The 15,883-nt window shown below is 39.4% G+C and overlaps 1 protein-coding gene across 1 annotated transcript in view; it reads right to left on the bottom strand.

The window, feature by feature from the left end:
* The window catches only part of LOC134358974 (myoferlin-like), a 272,012-nt gene that overhangs the window by 124,762 nt on the left and 131,367 nt on the right, over positions 1 to 15,883 (bottom strand). Inside the window, exons 33-40 of the mRNA XM_063071715.1 lie at positions 14,011 to 14,192; positions 13,761 to 13,919; positions 13,040 to 13,141; positions 11,391 to 11,552; positions 7,471 to 7,636; positions 7,159 to 7,232; positions 6,534 to 6,587; positions 3,377 to 3,475 (exon numbers count right to left, since the gene is read on the bottom strand). Of these exons, the coding sequence (XP_062927785.1) occupies positions 3,377 to 3,475; positions 6,534 to 6,587; positions 7,159 to 7,232; positions 7,471 to 7,636; positions 11,391 to 11,552; positions 13,040 to 13,141; positions 13,761 to 13,919; positions 14,011 to 14,192 (998 nt within the window). The remainder of the gene's footprint in view (positions 1 to 3,376; positions 3,476 to 6,533; positions 6,588 to 7,158; positions 7,233 to 7,470; positions 7,637 to 11,390; positions 11,553 to 13,039; positions 13,142 to 13,760; positions 13,920 to 14,010; positions 14,193 to 15,883) is intronic.

The raw sequence follows: 15,883 nt of genomic DNA, 5'->3' as shown, positions 1-15,883 counted from the left end.
CGCAAAATTTTCCGTTCAAAGGCATTGGTGTTTCCATACCAGGTGGTGATGCAGCCAGTCAATATCCTCTCCAGTACACATCTATAGAAGTTGTTTTTTTTTAAAAAAAAGATTATGAGGACGCTCAGTCCTCGTTTATTGTCATTTAGAAATGCATGCATTAAAAAATGATACAACGTTCATCGAGAATGATATCACAAGAAAACACAGGACAAACCAAGTCTAACACTGACAAAACCACATAATTATAACATATAGTTACAACAGTGCAAAGCAATACCATAATTTGATAAAGAGCAGACCATGGGCACGGTAAAAAGAAAGTCCTGATAGATTCATCATCTCACACAGGCAGCAGAAGGGAGAAACTCTCCCTGCCATGAACCTCCAAGCGCCGCCAACTTGCCGATGCAGCACCATTGGAAGCACCCGACCGCAGCGGACTCTGAGTCCATCCGAAAACTTCGAGCCTCCGACAGAGCCTCTCCGAGCACCATCCTGTGCCGAGCGCTTCGACTCCGTCCCGGCCGCCAAGCAACAAGCAAAGCCAAGGACTCGGGACCTTCTCCTCCAGAGATTCTGGACCACACAGTAGCAGCAGCAGCAAAGCAGACATTTCAGAGCTTTCACCAGATGTTCCTCCGTGCTCTCACATCTGTCTCCATCAAATCAGGATTGTGCACGGCACACTACTTGACAAATAACAGACATCACCACCGGAGTGGCCGCTGCGAGCTGTGTCACGCCGCCATCTTCTCCTCCCGTTTTAGATGTCGTGCTAAATCTTTACAAACTCTGAAGTAGAGGCAATATTGTGCTTTCTTCATGACTGAACTTACGTGCTGGGCCCAGGATAGATGCTTTGAAATAATAACAGAGGAATTTAAAACTGCTGACCCTCTCCATCTCTGATCCTCCAATGGGGACGGGCTCATGGACCTCTGGTTTCCTCCTCCTGTAGTCAATAATCAGCTCCTTCGTCTTGTTGACGTTGAGTAAGAGGTTGTTGTGGCATCACTCAGCAAGGTTTTCAATCCTCCTCCTATATGCTGATTCTTCATCTTAGGCCTACAACAGTGGTGTCATCAGCAAACTTAAATATAGCATAGGAGCTGTGCTTAGACACACAATCATAAGTGTAAAACGAGTAGAGCAGGGGACTAAGCACACAGCTTGTGGTGCACCCGTGCTGATGGAGATTGTGGAGGAGATGTTGTTGCCAATCCAAACTGACTGAGGTCTACAGGTGAGGAAATCGAGGATCCAATTGCACAAGGAGGTATTGGGGCCAAGGTCTTGAAGCTTACTGATTTAGTTTTGACGGGATGATGGTATTGAATGCTGAACTGTAGTCAATTCAGAGCAATCAGGGTTGACTGAAGAGCCAGTGAGATGGCACCTGCTGTGGTAGACTAATTGGAGCGGATCAAAGTCACTTCTCATGCAGGAGTTGATATGTTTCATCACCAACCTCTCAAATCACTTCATTACTATGGATGTAAGGACTACTGGACAATAGTCTTTGAGGCAGGTTACCATGTTCTTGTTGGGCACTGGTATATTTGAAGTCTCAGAATTAAAAACTTATTCCAATCAGAAAATTAATGCAATTTGGATGCTACAGGTTCAAAGAAAGCTATGGTATAAAGCAAGTAGATTATTTCAAAAAGAAATCAGAAATCATTATAAAAACACAGGATTCTGGTTAATTTGGACAGTGGTTAATTGAGGCAGCTGCTTATTTAGGAAATTCTTTAAAAGCAGAAACTAATCAAGAAAATAGCTGGGATTCCCTTTGTTTATTTGGGACACTAAGCAGCTTAATTGGACAGGAGACTGTTGTCGAACAGTTTCTAACTAGCATTAGTAACATGCACGTATGTGGCCATTAGACACTACACTGTGCTTGGAGTGAACAGTTTTTAAATAGTGTCAATTGTGTGTGCTTGTGTTATGTAATCAATTTGGGCCAATGACACCTATTCAAAAAAGCAGTGATATTTGATAATCTTGTTTTTTTTTAATCTCAACTTAAAAAAATTCAGCCACTTGCCAAAATGCCACAAAAATATTTGACACCAGCCAAAAAAATTACCCAATTTGACCAAATTAAAAGCCAAATTGTTCTGTCAATAACTATCACGATACTAATAAATAATTAGTACTGGTGGTGTTCTAATTTGTTCTGTATTTCATTCAAATACATTATTTGTAACTCAAATTAAAGAGTTGTTTGTCCTTTTTTTATACCTTTTTAACTATTTCCATGAAACTTTGGCTAATTGGGGCAAAATGTACTGGTCTCAATGTGCCCAGTTAACCAGAATTGAATGTACTACAGTGTTGCAAAAGTTCAACACAGCACCTACAGGGGAAAATAACTTGTTTTTGTCAAAGCTCAAGATACAGCTTTAAATATGAAAAAAAAATTCAGGACTATAAGAATACATGTTTACAATAGACAATAGGTGCAGGAGTAGGCCATTCAGCCCTTCGAGCCAGCACCACTATTCACTGTGATCATGGCTGATCATCCACTATCAGTACCCTTTTCCTGCCTTCTCCCCATATCCCTTCACTCCCCATCTTTAAGAGCTCTAACTCTTGCTTGAAAGAATCCAGAGAATTGGCCTCCACTGCCTTCCGAAGCAGAGCATTCCACAGAACCACAACCCTCTGTGTGAAAAAGTTTTTCCTCAACTCCGTTCTAAATTGTCTACCTCTTATTCTTAAACTGTGGCCTCTGGTTCTGGACTCCCCCAACATCGGGAACATGTTTCCTGCCTCTGGCATGTCCAATCCCTTAATAATCTTATATGTTTACCAGTGTTAGGAAGGACACATTTTACTATCCTTATTTGTCGTCCAATACTGTAAATGGGTAATATTGCTTCTATAACCAGGTTGTTTACATTCTTCTGAAAGGTAGTCTGGATGGAGGCACTGTGCTCCTACTTACCTCCATGTCGTGACCCTGGTTTTGCATCTTGTTTCCAGTTATGATCATAAAATTATTTTTTCCACAAATTGTTATTTCAATTATGAAGTTCCTACTTACTTTCCTGGGAAATATGAGGAATGGAATTTTAAACAATTCCAAATTGCGGGAAACCAGATGATTTTGCTGAAGTGGAGGGAAGTTGTAAGGAATCAGTGATCAACCTTTATCTCGAAACTTACCACTGACTTTCTTTTTTGGCAAAAAGAAACTAGGTTTAAGACATACTTGAGAAACAAATCTGTGCATCTTTTGCTACATTTGGTTTGTACTTCTAATATTTAATCTATCAAAGGGAGTCATTGCGAAAATCAAAAAACATTTGAAAGCTATATTGTAAAACCCTGCAATCCCAACCAAAGCACCAAACAAAATTACCTTCAGTGTATCATATCCTTTCTGAAGATATTTGCCAGATCGATCAGGTTCTCCTGAAGATGCATAAAACTTGCTCCACCAATCGATCGATTCATCCTTCTATATTAAAGAAATCAACTCTCCAGAAAATTAATACATTAAAAGACATGTAACGGCCACAAACTGGTAATTCTATTGTCATGTGTACCTAGATACAGTGGAAAATGTCTCGCATAGTGTCTATATAGGTTAATTCATCACAGCATAGAGGTAGTGAAAGGTAAACCAATAACAAGGGTGCAGAATGAAGTGTTACAGTAGAGATTGAGGGCTGTGTAGGTAGATAGTAAAGTGCAGGGTCACAATTAAGACCAGTTATTTGGGCCTTGGCGGTGCCACCACTGACTTACGGTATCTACTGCAAATGGGCTCATGTGAAACTCTTAACAGCTTGCCAACATTCAGGTGGACAAGATTCTGACTAAGAATTGAACATTGATGTGGAACAAAGAGATGAAAAGAGAAGGGAGGAAATGAGGCAGAAGGGGCAGATGTCACAATGGTCATCTTCATTACTGATGTCCACTTCAATACAGCTTACAGGTGAGGTCAACCCGTACCTTTCTCAATACACACAGACCAAAGTAAATAGGAACAGAACGTCAACTGGTTTCTCGGCCCCATGTCTCAAATCAACCTGTCACTGCACTGCACCGTTACAGGTATAACACTAAAATGCAACCTACCTGAGCAGTCTGGTCACAGCACCAGATGATTTATCGATACCACAATTGGGAAATAAAAAGAGGAAGGAAAAATTAAGTGATCAGAATATTAAACAAATGTTACAATTTCAAACAGGCAACATGCACTTCTAAGCAGAAAAGAATAATCAAAAAATTCCCTGTACCAGGAAGAGAGATCATCATTGTGAATAATCACCTCATTCTCACCAGAAGATTCCTAAAGCATTGCTTTATTACATACCTCATCAGGATGATAAACCACTGAACACAGAATAATTGACACCATCACATGTCAAACATTGCACGATCATACAATGCAAAGGCCAATAGATTAAAGTTTTAAAACTTTGATTAACACTTTTCTTCTTTCAAACTTTGGATTCAAGTTCAAAATTATCAAATAAATAAATGGAGATCCTGGCATAAAAGTATGTAATAAACATGCGGTGTTAGTACAACCTTTAATGAACTGAAAAAGGAAATTCTTTAAGAATACAACCCTGTGTATGATCATGCGCTGGATTTTGCTGAATTGTTTAATGAACAGAAATTATCACCCAATTTATAGCTTTATTCCACATCTAAGATTTTATTCCAAGAGTATATTCCCGCCAATGGTATCTAAAGACCTTTTTTTTTAAAAAAAAAAGTCAGCCTACACAGTCTTCACTATGCTTTTAGACCCACAGCATTATTAGTATGTCGTGTATTTTCATATCATTTGTTTCACTATACAGCACTAAAGAACATACCTGAGAAGAACACAAAACAGACAATCCTACAGAATTTTTCATTAATGGATTCCATCTTAAATTGTAATGGAAGTATTTTATTAATGCTGTGAAGTTTAAGGTAGCCCTTGATAGGCCACTTGTCTCAGACTCAATCTGCCGACTGTGTAGGCTTGAATAAGAAAAACGGTGTCTTTATTGAATCAATGATTTTAATTACTGTATGCAAGTGAGATTTGGGAGTAGCATTTCATCTGTTACAGTAGCAAAGCTTTCAAACAAAGGTTGTTTACTGCAAAGGAGCAACATCTGCCAATAACTAGCTTTCTGTAGGTCTCCTAGCATTAATTCAGAGTGAACTGTTGCATTCCAAATGCAAATACAAATTGAAATTTATGAGCAAAATATTCATAAATAGAAAAATAAGGGCTATGGGGAACCCCAGGTAATTTCTAAAGTAAGTACATGTTTGGCACAGCAAGTGGGCTGAAGGGCCTGTATTATGCTGTAGGTTTTCTATGTTTCTATAAATTGGGATCTGCTTTCACTAAAATAAGATTTACAGTGGATTTAGAGTGAATATAAAATAGATTGGAATTCTTACATGGAAAAACAGCATCAGCATGAAAAAAAATCTAAACAAATTAGTAACACTTTATTCCCTGCTTTATATTGTTACATGATGTTCAGTATTTCTGAGGAAAATATAGTGGTTCAATCATCGATTGTTCTAGGTTTCAAAGTTAAGGTTATGTGATCATAAGAAACACAAGAAACAGGAGCAGGAGTAGGCCATCTGACCTGTTGAGCTTGGCTGATCTGACCGTGGACTCATCTGTAACTACCTGCCTTTTCGCCATAACCCTTAATTCCCCTACTACGCAAAAATCTATCCAAACTTGTCTTCACTAAAACGGTTTCCATAGAAATAGCGATTAAGCCAAGGCTGCAATAAGAGCCATGCTGCCTAAAATCTTCAGGTTTGAAAAAAAGAAAACAGGCAGTGCTGTCCCTTTCTGCTGGAAACGTTTCCGTGAGGCTGGACGTGGGATGAGTCAGGCTCAGCAGCAAAACCTTCCAAGTTCCATTACTTCCAGAAATCGTCACATGGTGACAACTATAATTTCCCTTTCCTCAACTATGTCCCAAACTATTGGTACCATGAGGTGAGGAGAAGGGAAAATTATACATGTAGTTAGAGTGGAAACAATGAACTAGAAAGTCAAAATGAAGGCAAAAGTAGTTATAATCTCATCTTAGCAAAAAAGTAACATCAAATCAGATACTAAGGCTAGGACACTGAACGCTAACCAACCTATTACGTTTACCAATTTAAAAAGTATCATTATCTTTGACACTTTGTTAACCAATGTTATCAGCCTTCGGAACTGAAGAAAGTGGGGAAAAATTGGGGAAATATTTGTAAAGGTTATTGCATACAGCATTTTAACTCATAAATCATGCCCAGTGGTGGGCCATACTAAACAATGAAGTTAACTTGATCAAAAAATAACTTGCACATCATTTCAATTTAGGGATTAAATATTTTCAAAACGTGTTAGCTACTGGCAGGTTGCTCAAGGTAAAATGACAGCAGATGGTGATACTCCCTCTCATGTAACATACAGTGACAGAAAAAAAAAATCCAGGAAAAGCCTCCTAAACCTTGAATATTACTAACTTTGTGTCTTCCATACATACATGCAATGCTGGTGAAGTCATTTTGATGACTGCCTGGGTGAAACTGTCTACAAACTGAAAGTTAGAATGCACGAGTGAGTTCCACCTAATGCTTTGAAAGAAGTTACTCCCTTTTATCGATATTCACTCACTTCAATGCAATTTAACATTATTCTCTCAAATCTAAAACATCTTGGATCGGATTTTTACAGGTTCTATAGCAAGACCTAGTAACGACAGCAAAAAACTGAACTTCAAGTAATGGAATACTTATGCAATCCACTGTACACAGCAAGGGCATCCATGCCACAGTGTCAAACTAAGGCAGACTGTAATTTGTATTTAAGGTATTTTATGATCTTTTATTTTAGGTTATCCTTGTTGATCTACAAATTGTCACATAACATATGAGGTTGCCATAGCATTTTTAGCAAACAGCATTTATGTATGGATTGTATAGAATTATCAAATGCGAAGAAATCACATCTACTTGCATGCTATTTCTTCACAGTTATATCTGAGCAAATTGTCTTACCTCAGAACATTAAAGGTACTGTTTAGGTTTTGTGGAGATAGAATTGTGATTTCAAGCCACTCACTTAAAAACAAAACAAAGCGTTGACCGATTTCACCAAAAGGATATTACCTGTGATTCCAGGAGAGGTTTCTGGTTGTCTTCTACGTCAATAACACAATCACGAGCATTTGACAGTAAAGTTACTGTACAGATAAAAGGATCAATGATTACAGTATGTTATAAAATATCCAAACATTTGTATTATGATTTTAAAACTGACGTGATTAAAATTAGGAGACTCATTTGCATGACTACTTAAAAGTAGCTCCTATAAATTTCAAAACACATTAGATGTAATCCTATAGAAATCCAAATTTTCTATTTGCGTTAAAGGTAATTTCTACAAGGTTGCAATTTCCTAGAGAGATGTTTAGAGAATACCTTTTGATTGCATTCCAACACATTCTTTTTCAGCATAAGCATCAATCCGAAATTCTTGCAAAGACTGAATTGTGCATTGTCCAACCACAGGTTTACGTCCAAATGGCCTATGGTCAATAACCTTTATGACAATAGGTGGAGTGTATATTTCTTCTTTTGGAAGATACTAGAACCAAGATTTAAAAAAAAAAAATCAGAGATAATTTTAGACATTAATTCACTTAAATATTTGTTGGAATAATACAATTATCATACCCTTAATTCACTAAGTAATCAACTATTTACAAGTACCAGTTCTAAAATTATGTACAAGATATATTTTCAACAGTAAGCTTAGCTTGCATTCAATAATAACTTGAGAAATGGTGTCGAAAATTGCCCTCACATTTTCCAAGCTCAAAATATACCAGTGAATTATTAACGCTTTATTTGTAACACATGGAAAGCTACCATATTTACAAGATCAGGAACTACATAGTTCTCTGAGAATTGAGACAATTCGAATTCTCAAATTGCAAACCGAACAAAAATTTCAACATCAGTAGGACAAATTAGGCTTTTAAATTAAAATCTCAGACAATGAAATGCTTTGATAATGTTAAAGGTCAGTATTTTGCACTTGTAAATTTAATTGATAAAATATTTAAATACAGTAATTTTACAACTGTTTTAACTGTAAATCAAGTAGTATATTACTGAGGGGAATCATGAAGTATTCTTTGTAAGATTGAACAAATTAATAATGCCCTAGTTTATTTTAACAGAGTTCAGAGATTCAAGTGCTGAATATTTGGAATACACATATTAATCTTCAGTTCCAGTCTCCTTAAAAACTACATCTGCCTAAAGTGCACTCAGCTGCAGCTCCTTAAAAAACCATGTTAAGGAACTGGATCTGCATCTGGATGACCTTCAGCTCATATGGGAAAACAAGGAGGTGATAGATAGGAGCTATGGGGAGGTAGTCACCCTAAGTTGCAAGAGGCAGGTACCTAGGTGCCTGTCAGGAGAGGAAAAGGGAATAGACAGCCAGCGCAGAGTACCCCATGGCTGTTCCCCTCAATGATAAGTTTACTGCTTTGGGTACTGTTGCAGGGAACAACCTACCAGGCGAAGCCACAGCGACCAGGTCTCTGGAACTGAGTCTGGCTCTGTGCGTCAGAAGGAAAGAGGGGAGAAGAAGTGCAGTAGCGATAGTGGAGTCCATTGTTAGAGGAGAGGACAACAGATTCTGTGGATGTTACCTCCCAGGTGCCAGAGATCTTTCGGATCAGGTCTATGGCATTCTAAAGGGGGAAGGTGAACAACCACAAGTTGTAGTACATATAGGTACCAACGACATGAGAGCGAGGGCGAGAGGGTAGGAAGTTAGGCAGAAAGCAAAAAAGCAAGGACCTCCAGGGTAACAATTTTTGCATTGCTGTCTGTGCTACACGCCAGTGAGAGCAAGAACCGGATGATGAGGCAGATGAATGCGTGGCTGAAGAATTGGTGGGGAGGGCAAGGTTTGAGATTACTGGATCATTGCGATTTCTTATGGGGAATGTACAGTATGACCTTTACTAAAAGGACAGGTTACACCTGAACCCGTGGGGACCAATATTCCTGCAGCAGATTTACTAGAGCTGTAGGGGAAAGTTCAAACAAATTTGGCAGGAGAATAGGAACAGGGGTGATAGGGCTGATGATGGGCAGTTGGTATATAACGAGATGCAGTGTGTAATCAGACTATCAGGAAGGACAGGAAGATGACAGGATAAAATTACAGTCAAAGGGATGTTAAAGCTGAAGACAGTATTAAAGCAAACAGAAGCCATATAATACAGCAAAAATGAGTGGGGAGGTAGTGGTTGGGAAGCTATTAAAACCAACAGAAGGCAAATAAAAAAAACACAGAAAGAAAAGATGAAATATGAAGGTAAGCTAGCCCAAATATAAAAGAGGATACAAAAAGTACTTTGCATCATTTTTCATTGTGGAAGACACTAGCAGAATGCCAGAAATATGAGAGTGTCAAGGGAAGAAGTGAATGTCACTGCTATTACAAATGCAAATTTGCTTGAGAAGCTGGAAGTTCTGAAGATAGATGTCACCTCTTCCAAATGGATTACACCCCGGGATTCTGAAAGAGGAAACTGAAGAGATTTTGGAATTATTAGTAATGATTGGTCAAGAATCATGATTCTGGAATGATTCCAGAGGGCTGGAAAATTGCAAAAATGTCACTTCACGCTTTAACAAGGGAGGGAAGCAGAAGAAAGGAAATTATAGGTCAGTTAGCCTTAGAAAGATGTTGAAGTCTACTATTAAGGATGAAAATTTGGGGGCACAGGACAAAATAGGCCAAAATCTCCATGGTTTTCCCCAAGGGGAAATTTTGCATGACAAATTGTTTGAGGAAACAACAGACAGGATAGACAAAGGAGAGCCAGTGGATGTTGTGTATTTGGACTTTCAGAAGGCCTTTGACAAGGTACCGCACACGAGACTACTTAACAAGATAAAAGCCATGGTATTACAAGAAAGGTACTAGCATGGATAGAAGATTGACTGACTGGCAGGAGGAAAAGACTGGGAATAAAGGGGGCCCTTTCTGGCTGGCTGTCAGGGACTAGTGGTGTGCTGCAGGGGTCTGTGTTGGGATCGTTTCCTTTCACTTAATAGGTCAATGATTTAGATGAAGGAACCGATGGCTTTATGGCTGTTTGAGGACGATGCCAAGATATGTGGAGGAGTGGACAGTGTTGAGGAAGCAGAGTGTCTGCAGAACGACTTCATCAGAATGGGGGAATGGGCAAAGAAGTGGCAGATGGAATATAGTGTAGGGACGTGCACGGCCGTGCACTTCAGTAGAAGGAACAAAGGCATACACTATTTTCTGAATGGGGAGAAAATTTAAAAAGTCAGAGGTGCAGGATTCCCTAAAGAATAACTTCAGACGGTGGTAAGGAAGACAAATGCTATGTTAGCATTTATTTTGAGGGGACTAGAATACAAAGGCAGGGATGTGATGTTGAGGTTTTGTAAAGCATTTGTCAGACAGCACTTGGAATATTGTGAGCAGTTTTGTGCCTAATATCTCAGAAAAGAGAGGGGCTGGAGGAGATTCATGATCCCTGGAATGAAAGGGTTAACATACAAGGAGCGTTTGATGGCTCTGGAGATGAACTCGTTGGGGTTTAGTCGAATGAGGGAGGATATCATTGAAACCTATTGAATATCGAAAGGCCTAGATAGAGTGGACCTAGAGAGGATGTTTCCTATAGTGGGTGAGACTAGGACCAGAGGGCACAGCCTCAGAACTGAGGGACATCCATTTAGAATAGAGATGAGGAACAATTTCTTTAGCCAGAGGGAGGTGAATCTGTGGAATTCACTGCCACAGACATCTGTGCAGGCCAGTTCACAGTGTACATTTAAAGCGGAGGATGCTAAGTTCTTGATTAATCAGGGCGTCAAAGGTTATGGGGAGAAGGCAGGAGAATGGGGTTGAGAGGAAAAATAAATTAATCATGATGAAATGGCAGAGCAACATCAATGGACCATATGGCCTAATTCTGTTCCTAGGGCTTATGCTTTTACCTTAGCACAAATAATATGAACTGAAGTTTACTAATTACACTCCTTGATGTTGCTTAAATGATAATGACAAAAACTGGTGGTAGAGAAATCAAGTTTGATCCATCACAGACTTAGCTGATTACAGCTGGTATACTGGACCATACCACTGAGAAATCTCAGTCATTCAGGGCACTTGGGTTTAAGTTTAGAACGATACAGTATATTCTATCAGCTCAATCAAATGTTGCCTAAGCTAAATGGTCCTCTATTGCTCATTATTTCAACAAATTATCAGATAATATTGATTCAACAATTTTAAAGTACCCACTGCATGGTGTTCTCAATAAACAGAAACGTACCACTTTCATGAAGAGGACAGAGCGGGGAAAATTTGGACATCTTTTGAGATTCTTGATCAGAGCAGATTCTAAACACATGCTGCCACATTCCACAATGATACTGGGGGAAGTAACAGCTGCCAGCTGGTAGTTCCTCATGTTCCGTAACCCCCATGTTAGAATCTGCAACAAAATTAGTGGACAATGATTCGTGGATGAACTCAATCTTTGATTTGATGCAAATGACATAACAGTCAAGAAACAAGAAAAGCACAGTTTTTATACTGATGAGACAATCAGCATTTATAAAAATGTTGAAAACAACATTTTAGTCTGGATTTGTACAATGCAGATCATGTTGTCGTTGATAACCTAGCCCTTTCATAGGCAGGCTTAAGGTCTCTGGTAATGGACTGTACATAATAATCACTTGAATGAGTAATTGATAGTTACATACTATTCCAGCATTAAAAATGATTTAAGTATGGAAACACCAATGTCTTTGAATGAAAAATCCTACAGAAGGTGATGGATTCAGCCCAGTACATCATGGGTAAAACTTTTCCAACCGTTGAACTCGTCTACATGAAACACAGTTGTAGGAAAGCAGTATCTGTCATCAGAGTTCCTCACCACCCAGGCCATGCACTCTCCTCGTTGTTGCCATCACGTAGAAGGTACTGAAGCCTCAGGATTTGCACCACTAAGTTCAAGAACAGCTACTACCTCTTAATCATCAAGCTCTTGAACAAAGGGGATAACTGCACTCACTTGCCCTTCCATTGAGATGTTCCCACAACCTATGATCTCACTTTAAGGACTCTATCCTGTTATCTCATGCTCTCGTTATTTATTACTGTTTATCTATATTTACATTTGTCGTCTACTGCACTGCAGTTGATCTTTCATTGATCCTGTTACATAGGACATAGAAATCTGTGGCACACTACAGGCCATTCGACCCACAATGTTGTGCAGACCATGCACCCTACTCTAGAAACTACCTAGAATTTCCCTAACGCATAGCCCTCTATTTTCTAAGTTCCATGTACCCATCTCAGAGACTCTTAAAACACCCTATTGTATCTGCCTCTACCACTATCGCTGGTAATGCATTCCACGCACCCACCACCCTTTATGAAAAACTTACCACTGACGTCCCCCTTGTACCTACTTCCAAGCACCTTAAAACAATGCCCCCTCGTGTTAGCCATTTCAGCCCTGGGAAAAAGCCTCTGGCTACCCACATGATCAATGCTTCTCAACATCTTATACACCTCTATCAGGTCACCTCTCATCCTCCATCGCTCCAAGGAGAAAAGGCCAAGTTCACTCAACTTGTTTTCATAAGGCATGCTCTCCAACCCAGGTAACATCCTTGTAAATCTCCTCTGAATTGAATTGACTTTATTGCTTACATCCTTCATATTACAACTTAAAAACTATGTGCAAAAAGGACTACCATTAGTGGAATGTGCAGGGAAAGGATTTCTGAATGTGTGCAGAAGGCCAATATAATTTCCTTACAAATAACCAACCATTTGTCTCTAAAAACAAAACAAACAGCTCTGGAGTAGAAGAACACTGGTAAAATTCAATCAGTTCTACTTTCTGAAAAAGTAAGCAGACAAATTCATTCCAGCTAAAAATTGTCATGAATTGAGACTTACTTCAATTGCAGTAAGCTGCACAACTGGTCTGATACCTTGTGGCACCATATACAATGACCCTGACCGGATTGGAGGAAGAAGGGGTAAATTCGATCCATCGGGCTGTTGAAAAGGGACACAGTGTTCACAAACTTAATCTTTAAGAAAACTGAAGAATGTCAAAGTGAAAAATCTTCAGAATTTTTTTAAAAAAACATTCATATCAGCCAAGATAGTAGCAGATTTTAAACTGGAATTATTCTTCCTTGGAAGATAAGAGTAAACTTCGCAGAAAACAAAGACCCAAGATCTGGAAGGCCTGATGGTAAAAATAAGAAATCAATTACAAATTAGATTGTGCCTGTCAGGGGAACTTAAAGCTTCAGTTCAAATGGTAGTGAGACAACAAGGAAGATGGCGTTGAGTAGAGATGTTGAAGGTATTCCTGATGGATTTGTTTATATATATATATATATATATATATAAAAAGCATACATCATGATTAGTAATGTTCAAGTAGAAAGAGTTTTCCACTTCCTTTGTCTCTAGTTCCAAATCAGACAGTATTAAATTGCAACCCTGACCTGAACCTGTAGTTTAAAAACAAGATAGAAATAGACAAGTTCTGTTTCATACACCCTCTTTAAAATTAGTACCACAAAGTCAAAAGGTCCAAATTAGATATCAGAGAGAAATACCTTCCAGTTGCATGAGCAAAGTGTAAATATAGAGATGAATTTACTTTATCTTTCAGCATCATTTCCGCTGCAATAAGGAGCTCCCCAGTTTTCCTTGTGCCCATCTTTACTGGATACCAGAGAAGCTTGGGTGTCACCTCTGCACTGGGATTCAGCTTCACGATCGGAGAACAAAGGCATCTGCCCAAAAATTCATCCTTTCCCTGCACAGAAGGCAAGTTTAACATTGTCCAGTTTTGCTCAACTGACAAGCAGGAAGACTGTACAACTAAAACAAATTAAAGCAGCACTCACAACTTGGTCTTCATCAAATATTTCAATCACCACATTTGGTGGATTTTGAATCAAATTTGCAGGATTGCCATAGATATCAATATCGTTAAAGATTAGAGTCTGGTCCCAGACTGGATTGAGAGTAGATTTGATGACTTCTGTTGTCTTGCTTTGATGAAGAAATGACACATGCGCATATGGATCTAAAATAAACAAAAGTAACAGCTTTAAAATCCCCTAAAAGTGATATCACATTAGGAGCAACTCCACCATGCCACACCTCTTCACAATGTCCAGTGCACAGAAAATATCCCCACATTATCCATGCACAGTAGGGGAATGACTTTTGGAATATTGGAAATATGTACAATATATAAATCTCAACAGAAAACCAAATCACAGATCATATCTCCACTGGTTTTCAAGATCAGATTCAAGTTAAGGATTAAAGAATCACTTCTAACGAAGGGAAGTCCACTTAATATGCCGAATATTATCATGTTCCATTAAAGCAGGGGTTCCCAAACATTTTTTTCCCAGCCATGGAGCGTTCCCATGGCTCCTATCCTGGACCCCATGATAGGAACTCCTGCTCTAAAGGAAGAAATACCATCAAATTTCATAATGATTGTTACTAAATCAGGAAGAATCAGACCTGAAAATGAAACAATCTTTATTGATTTACATGCAGCTTAATGTTACCAGGCATCACCTTTGAGCTTTGTGCTCACATGTTGCAGAGATGCTACATACAGCTGCTCAGAGAACAATTACTAATTACAGCAGCAGCACAACAATTGGTCTCGGCAACTCTGGGCATTGAAGAGGCTGCCAAAGGGCAAGAGAGAAGAGATCACCACTCTGATCATTATACAGTAACCATCAAGGACAGGATTATCTGCTTGCCTCTGAACTTAAAAGGCTTGCTGACAGTTCTTCTTTCGAATTTTTCTCAAGAATGGTCACTAACCGTGATGCCAGAAAAGGAAAAACCCAATGCAGGTAACTCAAAAAGTGGGGCATAAGCATAATGCACAATGATTACGCTTTTCATAACTTTAACTCCAGGTACAGTATCTATGAACATGCAAGACTGAGAAAGGTGTGGAAAGCCATTTCTGAAATGGTTTATGCAACTATTAGAATGACCAAAAAATACCCTTCTCTTCCTTCGTCACCAGGGCCCAATTTGTAAGGCCCTCCATTGGTCAGGGTTGACCATGGATGCTGAGTCCTAGTTGTCTGCGTCAAAGCTGATACCCAAGTCAGGGCAGTACAATATGGAGAGCAAGCTGTTGCCCATACAGCAGGCTCCCCTGCTCCATGCAGGTCATGAGTCCAATGGAACAGCAGAGACAGACACAGTCTGATACCAGCGGTATCGCAGGGGTTGCCAGTCAGCATTGAACTCAATGCAGGCTGCCTCAGGGACTCCAGCTTTGGAGTGACCCCTCTGTGTTTACTTCTGAAGCCCTCCCATGAGTGGGTAGAGTCGTAAAGCAGCAGAGGTTTGAGATCAGAGTTTTCCTTCTCCTAGGCGAGCTGACAACCATGGCTGACAAGCTCCATTTGCCCGAATCGAATGGTTTTAAGGAGTCAGTAACCTGCCTTTTACCCTGTCACCTGTCAGTAGCTAAGCCACACATGAAGGTCAGGAGCTGGATTTGGTTGTCAGAGGCTATTTGAGACACATGCCATTGGGAGTATTTAATAGGTAGTGGGAGCTCATCTCCACTATCCCATCTCCCCCTCCCAGCTATGAGAGCCTAAGGAACTAGGCCCCAAACTGTGCATCTTTGAGCACTCTCACCCAATGTGCCCCCACATTCCACTTTGGAAGAACGCAGCTTGTTGGAATCTTTTGATTTTGATACATTTTGATGGTGTGTTTCCA

This window comes from Mobula hypostoma, chromosome 19, assembly GCF_963921235.1.
Source record: "Mobula hypostoma chromosome 19, sMobHyp1.1, whole genome shotgun sequence".
Classification (NCBI taxonomy): Eukaryota; Metazoa; Chordata; class Chondrichthyes; order Myliobatiformes; family Myliobatidae; genus Mobula; species Mobula hypostoma.
Note: the sequence above shows the minus strand (reverse complement) of the source record. Positions and strands in the feature narration are given on the sequence as shown.